This window comes from Babesia bigemina (genome assembly GCF_000981445.1).
Source record: "Babesia bigemina genome assembly Bbig001, chromosome : II".
In the NCBI taxonomy this organism is placed as follows: Eukaryota; Apicomplexa; class Aconoidasida; order Piroplasmida; family Babesiidae; genus Babesia; species Babesia bigemina.
Window position 1 is genome coordinate 1,745,382 of NC_027217.1, and position 15,366 is coordinate 1,760,747.

General features: G+C 57.1%; 1 protein-coding gene across 1 annotated transcript; it reads right to left on the reverse strand.

Annotated features, from left to right (window-relative positions):
• Nucleotides 1-442: 442 nt before the first annotated feature.
• Nucleotides 443-15,328, reverse strand: BBBOND_0207890 (hypothetical protein, conserved; the record flags this gene model as incomplete). Its single annotated transcript, XM_012912367.1, has 1 exon — nucleotides 443-15,328. The coding sequence occupies one exon, from the start codon at nucleotides 15,326-15,328 to the stop codon at nucleotides 443-445; it is 14,886 nt and encodes a 4,961-aa protein (XP_012767821.1).
• Between the last annotated feature and the right edge of the window lie 38 nt (nucleotides 15,329-15,366).

Consider the following 15,366-nt stretch of genomic DNA (forward strand, 5'->3'; position numbering starts at 1 on the left):
TTCATGTATCCTATGCAACACCGTCTACCTCGTCTACCCATTTCATATGTTGTAACAATACGAAGCCTCATCAAACTTAGGATGTGAAGTTTCAAAATTTCTATCATTTACGCAAAGAACATACCCTTATAAGCTGACCTATTATCACAAATATAGGGAATGAGTGGGACAAAGTCGCAATGGCCGGTTGCCATTAAATCATCAAGGCTGAATGCTACTGATTAAGACCATGCCCAAGCACCGGGAGCTCTACACCTCCTTAACTCGATTAGCAGTGTAATAAGTATCGTAAAATACGACATGTTGAACTTTGGGGGATGGAAAAATGTCTTATGCAGTTGACAGATGCGAACTATCATCTTACTGGGCGGCAACTTGGCAATGACATCTCGCTTACAAGTAACACGTATACAATAAGTTACATTGAGAGAGTAGTCCGATATTATAGTGTGGCTTCGTGCAGCACCGAAACCAACAGCGTAAAGTACAGCCTGGCGGTCTCCATGTTCGGCAGACGGACCACCTTGGCCATCTTTGCGGTGCTCCCGAGGGTCACGCGGCGGGCGGAAGAGCGCCTCGCGACACGCTCATAGGAACTGGTGCACGAGTTTGGCTCTCCGTTGAGCCCAGTCTCATACCAATGACCGTTTGCTCCATCCGCCTCGTCCATCCGGTTCCTACTGCTGCTGGACTGCGATGAGAGACGCTCTAACTCGGCGCTGCTCTTGAACATAGGCAAATCTTGCATCCGGCGCTCGTACTTGTCAATAGTGATTCCGGCGAACTCTGAGCTTCCGGAGTCTACCGATTCCTGGTAAAGTCTGCGAGCTGACGTTATCCTCGCCGGGCCCTTTCCAGATTCTGGTCGACGCACAGTAGTAGCATGCTCTCCGGAGTCCCACCCGGCTGCCCTCGTGCGACCCAGATGCATCCCATTTGCACGTCCAGGGGCGCAATCATCGGACGGGAACGTGGCTTCCTCCTGTAAGCGTTGCAACAACGGGGGCGGCACCGCCGCCGGGCCCCTGCGAATGGATGGCGAGGACTCCGATGATATGTGTACAACACGGAGGTAGAATGTATCGCTCGCGCTAAAGAACTTGCGGGCGGCCTTTGCGGTGATAATGGCCGAGACAGAATCTTCGTAGCGCACTCCCTCGGGCTTTTGGTAGCACGTGGCGGGCACTCGGAAGATCTCAATGCTGCAAATCGACTTGCTCTCGCACTTCCACAACGTCTTGCGCCGGTGCAAAAGCCCGACATGGGTGCGGTTTATCCAGAAGAAGGTCTGCAGCGCGGACGCCGGGGTGCAAACAGTAATAGGGCTTATCAGCGCCATGTGGGCCGACAAGGCAGACCAGTGCGACGTCGCCGTGTACATGGGGTCAAAGAGCTTCAGCTTGCCGTCCAACGGCAGCAGCAGTAGCAGCTCCTTGACGCCTGTCGTCTGCTCCGAGGCGCACATGGACCACGATTCCAAGAAGTTGTATCGCAAGGGCCCGGAAGTCTTCAGGTAGTTATGCGAACGTTGCGGGCGTATGGCGGACAACATCGGCGCCGAATGGATTTGGTGCAGCAAACCCTGCGAAACCACCGATATGCCGCTCAGCAGACTCGAGAACGTTCCGAAGATCAAACTTGCCATGGACGAGAACAGGGAACCGAAGATGTGCAAAAACGCCATCGTAACGTCCCCGTTGATTGCCTTCGCAGTCTTGATGGCGGACATGCACTTTAACAGCTGATGAAGCGGTTTGAGGGCGAAGTTGCCCACGCTAACGTAAAGGTTGCGCCCGACGGATCGACCACCGAACACGATACCCTCCATTACGTTGCTCGGTTGGTCCAGACTCTTGCTGAACGCCTCCTGCATTAGTATCACCGCGTACCGGTCGGCGTTGCACGCCAGCCTGTTGAATATCAGGTACCAACTACCCGTCAAACGATACACTGCGTCCGCGATACCCGATACCACAGAGACGCCCATTCGTGACACTGAGCGGAACCAGAGGAAAACGACGACGGGCGGTAGGTGCAGATACTCTAACGATTCCCGCATGATGGAGATGGCTTGACAACAGCCGTTCATCCAGTGGTGCACAACTATCTTCGGATTGCCAATGAGGTCAACTGCTCCCAGCACCTTGTAGATCTGCTGCACGCTCTGCGTGATGTAGCGCATGGAGAAGTGCGACATCAGCGCGTACGGCGTGCAGCACAGCTCCAAGAACGACTCCTGCGCGAGGATGATGCTCGCGTCGCTGATGTGCGGCATGCGGCGGACAATGTGCATCAGGTACCGTATTATCACGTTCTGCGCCTGCAAATCGAACGTGGCGCGCGACCCCGACCTGCGCACATTGATGGCCAGCATGATGCGGCCCACGTGGAGGTTCGAAATGTTGTAGCGCGTCCCCGAGCTCAGGCTACTGCTGAACTGGCTGCGGGCAACCTCCCGCAATGGGTAGCTCACCACATCGAAGCCGCGCAGCCAACTATCCACGTTGGAGAAGATACCCACGTTGGCCGTTGCGAAGTAGTCCGACGTCGCGCCGGAAAACCCAAACACGGATATGTACTCGTCCACCAGCATCAGCAACGCCTGCCCAACTCGGGTGTCCAGATTCAAACTCAGAGGCTCGAGTTCGATACTGCAATTGGTGATCTCGCGCACGCTGAGGTAGTGGTTTCCTCGCGTATTGAACTTGATGGTTATGACGTGCGGTTCTGTCTGCTGTCGCTCGTCGCCGGCGTCATGTTTCGCCCCCAAGTGTTCTCGGATGCGGCTACGGCGCTTCATCTCGTTCGCGTGCGCAGGGGAGTGCCAAGTGGCCAACGGGCGCAGCATCGTTGGGTAACACGTAGAAGAGTCGTGCACGTCGGACTGTATCCAGGCGACAGACAGGGAGAGCATGTGCTCGTCGTTGTCCAGCATGACCTGGAGCTTGATCAAGGTGCTCGAGATGTACAGGAGCTCCTCCGCAATGCCGCCACAAATCGCCGTACCAAGGCCCAAAATGTTCACCTGGAGGACATACTCCCAGTTGAAGAGACCAGCGCGCTGCGTGCGAGTCCGCGCCGTCGGCGTGACCACGGTCTCATTCACGGTGTCGCGTTCGGACTTGGCCGTGAAGCACGCCCGCACCCGCCGCATGATCCTGGATGCGTTGAATGACAGCAGGGACGATTGCCCATCACCACACAACGCGGCAGGCATCATCCTACGAATAGCGCCGCCTGCGCGGCTGAGAAGGCGCAAGGTTCCACTCCTGTTGTAGCGCATGTCATGTGGCACCGTCAACTTGTCCTTCAGCACGGAGTAGAGGTGGAGGAATTGCAAGGGCCTGATCCTCTGGAACCTGGACAACCCACGCGTTGGAATGCGCATGGCGGTGAAGTGCAGCGTCTTCTGGCCGAAGACGACGCACGTCTGGGCTATCAGCCGCATGGATATGATGGTGTTGCTGTACCTGAGGTGGAACACCGCACTGCAGCGCATGGACTCGACCCGGCTGAGGTTCACCCTCAGCGCCCCCTTGACACGCGCAACGCGGCCGGCGCGGCGATTCAGCACGTGCCTCAGCGGTAGAACGCCCAATAAGCTGTCAGAGTTATCCGCGCGCACGTTGCCCACGGAGGGGTCGTTTTTGCGGCGGTTGCCCTTGCCGTGTTGGCCCACCAGCATCCTGAAAGCGCGCATGTTCAGGTGGAACCTGCACAACAAGGTGTGCTCCTTGAAGGGGTCGTAACATGCGAACGGGACGCCTAGCCCGGCGTAGCGCTCAGTCAGGGCTCCAGTTGCCAAACCGACTGCAGGTAGCACCTCCCCGTAGCCGGGCACTCCCAGCTGCTGGACCCAGAGGTCAACACCTGTCGTGTTCAGCAGCACCCACTCGGCCACCGCAGGCTTCATGAAGCGCACCATCTTGGCTCCACGGTGCATCCTTATCTCAACCTCACAGAGACCGTAGCGCAGCGGCCGCGGCACGCCGGATGGTGACGCAGCGGCACGGTGCGCATCCTCCTGCGGAGACTGCGGGCTCAAAAGAGGAGTGTTTGAACGCCCGGTCAGCTTCTTAAGCTGCTGCAGCGATGCCGGGTAGCGCAGCTGAACAACAGCTGAAGGCTTCAGCGATATCCCCGACGACCAGATGGTGAACGGCGAGGCAGCCTCCGGGGAATTTGGCGTTCCTGCCGATGCGAAGACGCTGCGCGGGTCCACACCAGTTATCTCCAGAATAAGCTCCCCCTTCACCTGTGAGTGGAATTCTATGGTTTCCCCGGGCTCCACGAGGTAGTAGCCGGCCGATCGGTTCTCATCAATAGATCCGCCCATGGTGGGCGCATCCGGTTCGCGAAGCCATAGCGCGTGATTGAACTCATTGGTCACAGTTGTCTGTGGCAGTATCTCGAGCACGCTCGTACGGTAGAACGGGGCAGGGGCCATCGAAGTGGAGATGAGGTAATGTAGCTTGGGGCACTCCAGCGTAGCGGGGAAATCGCAGGTGGAGTAAGCCAAGTCGGGCAAGCTGAAGCTGCTCGACATGACATGCGTCTCGCTAGAGCGGTCCAAACTGAACAGTCGGCGTTTCGAGCGCATGGGATAATTCTCGAAATTCGATATCTTCTGGAGCGTGTTTTTCCGCACCGCCAGCTGGAGGCTGGTTGAAGAGAGCTCTTGGCTGACCAGGGTGCAATTCTGTGCAGCTATGGTCTGCTTGTACCTGCCGTCACCGCGGCACAACGATATCGGATACTCCAACCAATTCACAATCCACTTGTCGGCAAATATGGTGCACACCAACTGGGAGCTGGCCAGATAACGCTTGACCAAGCCGCCACGTTCGTCAACCGGGTCGAGAGGCTTCTTGCTGACCTCAATGGAGACCACAAGTCTCCTAGACAGTGGGCAGGTGGCAACCGCTTCTGTCGTTGCGGAATCCTCCGTCTCGGTCGTATCGTGAAGAGCTGCGAACGCATCGGCGAATTTAGGCTGCATGGCTTCAAACAGCAACCTAGAAACGGACACAGCTTCTGTTGGCACCTTCAAATTGAATTCACGACTCAATAGCTCCCTCAGCACAAAACGCCCGTTCTTAATGTACCACGAAAACTGCGACCTGCCGCTCGCCTTTATCGGCACGGGGTAAAACGGCACTTCCGCGGCGACATCGCCTTCTGAGGGGTTCGCAGCCTTCAGGTAATCGTAAGTCACTGGGCTCAGTATGTGGACATCGAACGGCATCATATTCTCCACCACTTGGCAGCTCTCCAGTGAAATTTCGTAGTGTCGTATTCCCGAACGCCCAACCGTTGTACCGAAACTTGATCTCATTGAGGAAGTGACCTCTATAAGAGTTGCGGAGAGGATTGCTTTTGGCGGCAGGTCAGTATCCTCCGGAACCTCGAACATGGGCCTGTGGTCTACCGAGGCGCTGCGGAATTTGTGGTTGCGCAGCGACGTGACGTGTTCCACACGAGAACGCCGGCGCAGCAGCATGCCGTTAGACGGGCTCCCGCTGCTGACGTCGGACGCCACCGCAAGGTGCGCAAACGTTTTCGAAGTCACCGCATATGCGGAACGACGGTCGGATCCGTCCGAGAACGCGATCTTGTTAGACCCTTCCGACACGCTTTCTGACCCGTCCGTCTTTACATCCGGAGCACTGGGCACATTAACCAAAGCGCTTGGTACACCGGTGGCAGCATCGGGCGTTGTGTCCGAACTAATGCTGCCGTGACGGTTTACATGCTCCGACAAGAGTTGTGCCGGGGAAAGGTTGCGAGATGATCTAACATTGGCTTCTTCACGCGCTGAAGAATCGGAAGTTGCTTCGTTACCCAGCAGCGTTTCTGAGTTCCTACGGCCTGCCGTCCTGTTTGCAGTCGGCGATCCCATCACCGCCGTGGCACAGCGCGTAATGGATTTGGTGCGTATGGCATCGCGCCCTTTTAAGGACACCGTGAGATCCTGCACAAACCCGGTATTGAGCCCTGTTGCCAAGATGTCGTCAGGTCCGACGTTACCCAGGTGCACCCTTGACGTGTAGTCCGGTATTGGCGTCTTTATGCGCGGCAACTCAAACGAGTCGTAGAGATGCTGCACCGAAGTGCTGGAGAGCAGCACGTCGCCTTTGAAGTGCGGGGGCATGTCCTCCGGGAACTCGAACGCTAAACGGTCAGCACGATTGACGTGCACGGCGTACTCGCCGCCACCGACGTTCAGCGGGAAATCGTCCTGCAGGCAAACGCAAATGGTGCACGACGGCTCGATTGTCCACGACAACGGAACGCTCACACGTTGCTGCGCGTATGAATACACCCGCAGAAGCAGGTGCTGCAGTTTAAAGTCCTGAGGGCGGTTCGAGGCATCCTCGTTGGTGCTGAGCGGCCGCAACACGTGGGCTGGCACAAGGCGCTTGATGGGTTGCTTGGAGTCCTGAATGTGCGTCAGCTGCTTGAAAAGGTTGTTGCCCACGGCTTTCACCACCGCCATCATCTTGTTGCTCTCTATGGTGTTCTTCGCGAGCGGTAGCGTAGTGGTCGCCGGGGCGTTGGGCGAAAGCCAAACCAGCGACGAGCTCGGCACCACGCGGTTCGCAGCGTCCATGCTCACCGAGGGGAACACCACCAGGTTTTCATGCGACTGGTTGCTGATCCAGAGCGTCGACGACAACTGCAGGCTGAAGTGGCTTGTTGCAGACGCGTTCGACCTGATGAGGCTACCCACGCTCTGCTGCGTTTTTACCATGACGTACGCGTACTTGAACTCCTCATGCTCAAACAGATGCAGCGGCACGCCAGGAACCCTGCGCATGGCCCTGATACGTTTCAACACACGTTGCCTCCAACCACCAGAGACGTGGGAGGTGGGGAGACGGCCCGAGTGCTTCGACGACGCGAAGTCGCTGACCAGGAAACGCGTACAAGCGGTGCTAACGCCAAACCGGTACATTTGCGTGTTCGACCTGTCCGGGCGCATGGTGCGCAGGAACGCCATGCGGTTCTGATGCCGGCCTCGCAAGTATTTGCGTGACACGTCCAGGCGGAGTATGAGCTCCTCATCCTGGGTCAGGTTCAACATCGACGACGGTATCTCGTATACGCAGTTGTTCAGCTGAATGCGCACGACAAACGGCAGAATGATGCCGTAGTGCCCCACCGGGAGAACGCAACTGTCCCCGTCTTCGACGACCCTCCACGTGCAATCCTCAGAACTCTCAAATGACGAATCGACATACAGACAGACTGCGATAGGCTGCCCCAATGAGTTCAGAAGGTACGATTGCTGATCGCGGGTTATTTCTCTCCGCGAGCTGCCACCGCGACCGACCACGTCGTGAGATGGAGCAAGCCCGTGGCAGGCCAAGGGGGAGGCACTGGCCGCGTCGCCCTCTAGTTTGAATGAGCTCATCGGCCTAACGGCAGCCAGCAGGCACGCGTGCAAATCCAACATCCTCGCGCATCTAAACAGGTTATTTTCTATCCTAAAAGCAATTGCAGACGATATTTCCCAGACCGGCAGCGAGGGGTTCGTCAACCCCAGTGTCGCATGCGAAGATGCGGACAAACTGAGTTGCGATGCGTTTTTCAGCGCCGATATGGGCATCATGGTGGTCACAATATCGCCATCCGACCTGCACGCAACTGGCGGCTGGAATGCGTGGTAGTCGTCCTGTTGCTGCTCAACAAGGGCAATTCTGAGGCGCGCCATCTCCGAGATGTACCTCATGAAGCCGAAAACGCACTCCGCCCCGATGAGCGAAATGTTGAGGTTGATCCACGACGTGCTTAGGCTGGCGATGGTCTTGGAGGACATCGAGGCCTTGCTGCCTCGGAAGCGCACTGTTACCGGCTCCATGACCATCTCACGTTTAGACGTCTTGCAAATGTCCAAAGTCACGCAAAAATGCGACTCGAACTTCAGCAGTGGATGCGCGGAGCTCGTGGAAGACGACAGGTGCGATATGGGATCCTCAATGACGCCGAATCCCAGCCGCGAAGGGTTTGAGCGCTCCGAATGCGGGTGCAATTCCTCCGACGAAATCTGCTGCGATAAGATGTACTGGATGGCACCAAAGCAGAGCGATATATTGTCGTTTATGCTAAAGGAATAGACCTCGGACAAGGATATGGACTCATTGAAATGAGCGTTCACCCAATCCTTCCCATCGGCTACCCCAACGTTTTGCGCCGACGCGAAGGAAGGCGCATACGACAGGACGGATTGCCTCTTTTCGCGGTTAGACCACAATAGGAATTCGAAATCCTCCAACGAGGCAGTGAATATATTCCGCAACTCGTTGACGTAGTTGCTGGACACCTCGAGGTAAACGAGGTTAAAGGCGACCTTCACACCAACGCTGAAGCCGGACAAAAGCCGCTCCAGGAAACCGGTATTCGAAGCTTGAGATGACCTACTGCCGGACTTCCTCAGACCAGTACTCCTGCGTTCCACAGGGTTGCGGATATCCACTTGGTTCTCCGCGTCGGACTTGACACTGACCCAGTCACCTTCCGACGAGGTGGGAGCGCATGAGTGGAATTCATCCGCGCCGGTGCTGCTGTCCTCCACGAGCTCCTTGGCGTTGCTGGGAGTCTCAGGCGCCGCTGCCACCGGAGAAAGTGGTGACTGTGCAGGCTCGGCGGCAACGGCGGTGCTGGGCACAGTGTCACCGGATGTATGCATACTCAGGCATGAACCAGCCAGCCCAGCCAAGCTGCAGAAGGACAGAATGTCGACGCAAGAGAGCGAACACCTCACCGTCTCAAACGACACCGTCATGCAGAGGCTCTGGGGGAACTCCCGGTGCCCAAAGGACGTCGAGTCCGGGCGCAGTAGTACGCCACCGGAAACTTCCAAACGGCACGGATCGATGAACATCGAATCGACGCACTCGTTGAAGTCATACAGGGTCTGCTTGGACAACGCAAGAAGCTCGAAGAACTTGGAGTCGCGTTGGCGATGCTGCCGTATGAACTTGAGGAAGTCAATCTGTTGTCGGTAGAATTCCTCGCCGGCCGGTGCACGTTTCCGCAGGGCGGTCAAGGCGTAACCGCAAGGGGTCAGCACGCGGTAGGAGAAGTGCCGCGAAAAGACCCCGAAAATGTTGCTGCCAGATGCACGCATAAACACGGTCAATGACGGGTAATCGTGGGAGGGCGCCTTGGCATTATCCGTGAAACCGCGGCCCAGCCCACCCATCGTTGAAACAGGCCGACCGTCCAACCAGCTGGGTTCACGCGCTCCGCTACTCAAGCTGAGGTGAATGCTGCCGCGCCCGGAGAGGCGCAAGTAGATCGGCGTGGAGAGGATTGCGTTCCGGTGTACCTCGTGCAGAAGGCGGTGTACGAAACTCCACCGCATCAGTGTATTGGAGCTGACGTTGGTCGCCACGCTTTGCCGTTTCATCGGGGTGAACAGCTGCTCCTTCGGAAGTAGCCTCAAATGGTGTTCCCGCCTCTTGTCGTACGACAGCGCCTTGACGTGAGGCACCAGCGCTTCGCTGCTTATGGACGCATTGGTGCCCTGGCCTAAACTGTGCGGGAACATTCCGCGTTGCTGCAGCATATGCTCGTTTATGTTCATCAACAGGTGGCTTCGGTGCTCACTTAGGTCGGCGATTGAGCATCTACGCGAGCACGAACCACTGCCCGGGTCGCCCGAATGGAAGGAGTCGCGCAGCACCTTGTACCACATGAAGTTGACGAAGTTCTTGTACCCAACCCACGCCGAATCACAGAGCACATTCAGGTTGGACTGTTCAACAGTCACCGTGGTCTCCAGGTTCATGCGTGCAGGGCTCGATTCCGCCACAGGCGCGGACGGCTGCGGAATGTTTGCCATTTTCTTCGAAAGCCTCATGCAGAAGTCCATCAACTCGTCAACAACCTCCCAAGCAACGTTCACCATGGTGTTGGAAACGTCAACCTTGCATTTCCCTCGTCCGCTGTCGTCGTAGTCTATGGACGCCATCATGAAGAACGGTAAACGCACGTTGCGCCCAGCCTCCGAGCGCAAGACCTCCTTGTCGGTCATCCGCGTACAGTCCATTATACACGAGAGGTACTGCTCCACCCGCTGGTACGCTCTACAGATGTGGCCACTGGTTTCCTTCAGCCGGAAGAATTGTGGCTCGTCGTACTCATGGGATAGGGGGTGACGGAAGTCAACGCTGTAGTAATCAATGTGACGCAGCGTTCTGCGTAGAGTGGGATCGTCACGTTCAGTCCTGCTACAAGCAGCGCCGCGACTGCTGCGAAGTAACAAATGCCGCATCGACGCGTTCAAGTCGTCACTGTAAGATTCCATCGCAGACCGCACCTTGTGGATTTCGCGGCGGACCTTTAACCACCTCCAGAACAGCGTGCTATCACCGGCGGAGAACAGCGTGGACAGGTAGAGCGGTACCGAGTTGGTTTGGTCCTCTACCTCCACCGAACCCACGAACGCACGCAGGCAGTCCACCACGCCTGACGAGCACCTGGCCTTCACGCCCAAACCGGTCAGCTTGCAGCTCAGCAGCGGCAACGTCACGCCGAAGCGCTGGAGAACCGATTGCACACAAGACAGTGCTGCATGACGCGATATTGCATTCTTGGGGCTGGAATCACGGTACATCCCATCAAATGACTTGAGAGTAAAGGAGCGATCAACGCCTGCGGAGAACCCCTTTAACATGTAGGCGCTCGCATGCTCCGTGGGGATGATTATCATGTCATCGGCGCTATTGAACTCCCGACTGCCGTACTTAGATGGCCTCGCAATCGGTGACCGCGTCGCCGAATGAGAAGGCGTCCTACGCAGTGGGCTGGTCGGCGTTGCACTGAAATCGAAAGTCCCGGAATGGGACCCTGGTGGCCTCGAAACGTTGATCGTGCCATCGTCCAGGCGCACCAGGCGACGCAATTCGAAGTACAAATAATCCAACTTCATCTCGAACTGCACCATACGCGACGTCTCGAGGGCGCGATGCGCAATGACCTCCTGCACCTCATTCCATTTCTGCGACACTATCGAACGGAACACCGCGTCATGACGGCTGTCGAAGACATACTCGTCGTGGTGATCACTCGTATGCGGCGATACGTCTGGGATATCAGTTGAAGCGGTTCCGAACCTCTCATGCGAAGCCTTGGCGCGCAAGTGGTCCCGCGCTTTGCTCGGGTACAGTACCTCCTTGCTATCGTTGCACAGCGTTACGTACTCGGAGTAAGCATCAATCAGCGCCAGCAGATCGCATTCGCGAAGTGAGACGTGCACGGAACCCAGATCGGTTGTAATCACGATCTTGGCAGTGCCGCGGTTCAAACTACCTGAGTTGGAGCACTTCAACTTCACGAACACCTCGTTCTCACAACCGATGCGAATGAGCTCGAAGTTGCTCTGGAACTTCGACATTGAGAGCGAGATCACCGGGTCTTCACGCACCTTCGCAGATTTGGCACACGTTATCCTGTTCAGGTAATCCGATAACTTCACGCCCGCTCCTACGCCCATGTACATCTGCCGCGAGCCGCCGTCTGACAAGAAGCTGTAGTCGCCATTCACGCACAGCACGCGCAAATTGGACATTCTCGCGATATGGGAGTCGTACGGGGAGTCACGATCACGCGGTTCAAGCAGGCGCGGCGTGATGTCGCTCGCCATAGCGAACGATTCCATGCACACGAAGTACGGAGCACGGTTGCCCGATGATCCTACGTCCACGACGAACACGCATTGATGGTTCTGCTCGATGAAGAAGTCCACGTTCGGAAACGGCATCGCGCCCTGCTGCAGGTTCTTCGCATACTCGATACCCAGGTCGATCAACTGGTAGAGCTCATGATAGAAACCAGAGCGGTCGTGAGAGAGGTGAAAAGCCTTCTTTTCGGCGCCCACCAAGACCGGGTTGAGGGTGTCGTGCAAACTCTTATTGTGCCTCAACATACGAAGGCAATCCATGTACTCATCCAGCAACCGGACGTGCCCGAACAAATCGCTATTCACATGCAGGAGCACTCGCGTGTCCGCGTCGTTCGGCTTGCAGTAGCGATTGAGGCTTAAGCCCAGGTACAAGTTCGAATCGCTTATCACCGCATCAGTAGCGTCAGCACGTCGTGACGCCCCCAAACCAAAGTCACGACGCAACGCCTTCAGCTTCTCCAGGCCTCCTGCTACGCCAGTGAGTTCAGGTTCGACCTCCGTCATCACTTCGGCGGCCTGGACTTCCTCGCCGCACGAAAAGAGCACGGTGGCGGGCCCGTCCAGATGATGGCACGGGCAGCCCTTACGCGACTGCGACTCAGCGTCACCACTGGACAGGCTGAACGGGAAGCTCAGAATGCTGAAAGGCAGCAATTCCGTCTCAATCACCTGGCAACCGTCGCGCCCATACACGTCGGCAATGAACACGTGCGCACCTTTGGTCGACAGCACGTACGCTTTGGCGCTCGAGCTGGACTCCTCGTAAGGCTCCAGGTCATACGTGAATACTATCCGAACATTCGTCAGGACCACATCGACAACCACGTCGAACGTTGACATGGCAGGCTGGCATATCTTGCGCAGCGATTCCAAGAATATGTGCGATTTCGCGTGCTTCGACGCGATCTCGTAAATGCCGCCAACGATCTTCAGTCGCGCCTGCAGCCGCGAGCAGTCGTCTATGTCAGCACCTTCCCCGTCGGCTTCCCGGTCGTACTGGTTGCAGATGTTAACGAGCAACACGTCGGTGAGACATTCACTAACGTCGCAGTCGTAGCCATGGCGCTCCCCGAAACTGCGGATAAGGTTGCGGAGCCCCTCGGAAGCCCTGCTGCGCAGGATCCGGATGACCTGCATGGAGTGCAGTATCTCGAAATCCATGATGAACTCCTTCAATTCATTGTTCTTGCTGTTCTGGTCTAGCAACAGGTACTGGGGCCAGTACTCCATGTACATGATCTCGTCGACTGGGGATGCGCGCGGGTTTTCGAACGTGTAAACGATACCCGACTGCCAACTCATGTACTTCAGGATGCTTTCGTAAATCAGGTTGATCAAGCAGTCAGTCTGGTCCTTCGAAATCGTGATGTTCAGTCCCTCCATCTGCAGGAAGACTGAGCAGCGCGGCAGGTAGTTCTTGGCCAACGCCATTGTCTCCTTGTACAGCTTGAAGTAATGTTCGGTGCCCCACGCTGACCAACACGTGCGTGGAGCGACAAAGGGAGGCGTGGGGTAGAGGCAGAAGTAAAAGGACAGGACGCCGTTGCACTCCTTAGGGTTCAGAATGTAGTTGTGGGTGATCTCCTCCAACGACCTCAGGAAGAACTCCTTCAAAGAAGGGTCCTCGTCACGGTTGATCACGAACGTGTACCTCGTCCACGCCTCCGACGCCGCACCATCCTGACAACTATGCGGCGGTTCAGCGGGGTCCATGCAAACATCGTCGTCATCGGGAACCTCGTCGGACTGTTGAGACGCACCTTCACCTGCAGAGGCACCAATGGAGGTAAGCGTGTGCCACGTCTCGTCGTACGACAGCGGTGCAGCCTTCTCGGCCTTATACGCCCCGGCGTCGAAAACGTCCGAGTCGCCGTCCGAAACTGCGCAAGCAGCATCGCCGCAGTTTGAGAAGCAACCGAATGGGCCCCTCGAAGGCGTCGACGAGCACTCTGATCCGGCATCGTCGCCCGTCGCCTCGGACACCGTACCTTCCGAACCAGCAACACTGCTCTTCACCGATGCCAACGAATCAGACTTTTTGACGCTGCCACTACTAGGAGTCGACACATGCTCGTGGCATTCCTTCGCCGGCGACTGCCCGGTGCGACCGTGCCGGCGGGCATATCTTTCCTGCGACTTACGGATCATGTCAAATGACTCGTGGCGCTGTTCTTCTGTCGGGTGCCTAATGTCGCAGAACGTGCTTAGGAGTATACGCCACGTCGATCCCGATGACAGGTTGTAACCCACAGGGCTCATATATGGAGCATCCGGGTCAATCGACGAGCCGTGGCCACTGGGGGAAGTGTCGCAGCAGAGAAGGCGGCGCAGTGTACAGCGACGATCCGACCAAGCATGTTCCGATGAGCCTGTCGCAGTGTTTCCATAGCCGAAGCACGTTATGCTTTTCGACAAACGATGATTCTCGGAGGTGGACGCAGCCTCGTAGTTGGCCAGACGACGGATGATGCGCTGGCTAACACGTGGGTCCCTCTTCACTGGCGACCTGCTGTCGTGGCCCGTGACTTTCGCATTTCCGCTGCCGTTTTGCGTGAAGATGCTTGCGTACCGCCGCTGCGACCTACGTAACCCCCTTCCCGGGATGCGCTGCCAACCGTTTCGAGATACCGCGTCGCACTCTGCGTTGTGTTCGCCCGTGGACAGGTAGTTCATCAGTCTGGATACTGCACAACTGAACACGGAGTTGTTCGACGCCAGAACCTTAAGCGGTCGCTGGTGGCCGAAGTGGTCGTTCTGCACCCTGTCGTGGGAGTGTCGAGCGAAGAGCAGGCGGCTGCGGACACGGTCACCCGCCCGACGCCCCTTTATGCGGAACGCCTTTCTGAGCTGGCCTCTGCCGCCAGAACTGTACCGCAACCGGTCGCGGTTGGGAACATGCGCGAAATGCACTCCCCTGTGGTGGCCCCCGCCGGAACCGTACGCAGCAGTCGCGCCGCCGGAGTAGCTCAAGGCATCAACAAAGGCGGCCTCCTCACCGTCGTCCACGATGGAATCATGCGCGACGAACGGGTGACGCGACTTCGGATTCTCCCTGTTCACGGAACCACGTTGCATGGCGTCACTGCTCTGCATCATCCCCGGGCGAAGCGGGTCCAACCGGTCGATGTACACCCCCACGCCCTCAAGTTCTATGCGGCGATAAATCACCCCCGGGCTCATCAGCCCATTGTCGTTGTAGTACGACCGCCTGAACGGCGCCTCGAAACCCTGGGAGTCACGTGGCGTGCTCGCGCTGTCGGCACTGGTCAAGAACACGGCCGACTTGACAACGCAGCCCACCGCATAAGCAACCTTTGGGTTGGTGGTGTAATCTTCGATACGCACGTGCACGTTGTTGATTCTAAGCTCGAGGCTTTCCAGGAGCGAGATAACCGTGCGCCAGATAAACCCGCGGCCCTTGATCTCCGTGACGACCTGCGCCAGCGACTCCGCGGCAAGAGTGGAGACCTTCTGCACAAGGTACTCATCTCGGAACGCCTCGGAGTCCCACTGGTTCTCGGGTGTTGCAGTCAGAAGCATGACCACATTGTTCAATTCTATCACCAGCTTGCGCTTTGATAGGCTAAGGAGCGGCAGGTGGATGCTGATGTCCAGACGGTCAATCAGCCTGCACGTCATTAGGTGCGCATATTAATTACACACGACGCAATCGTCTT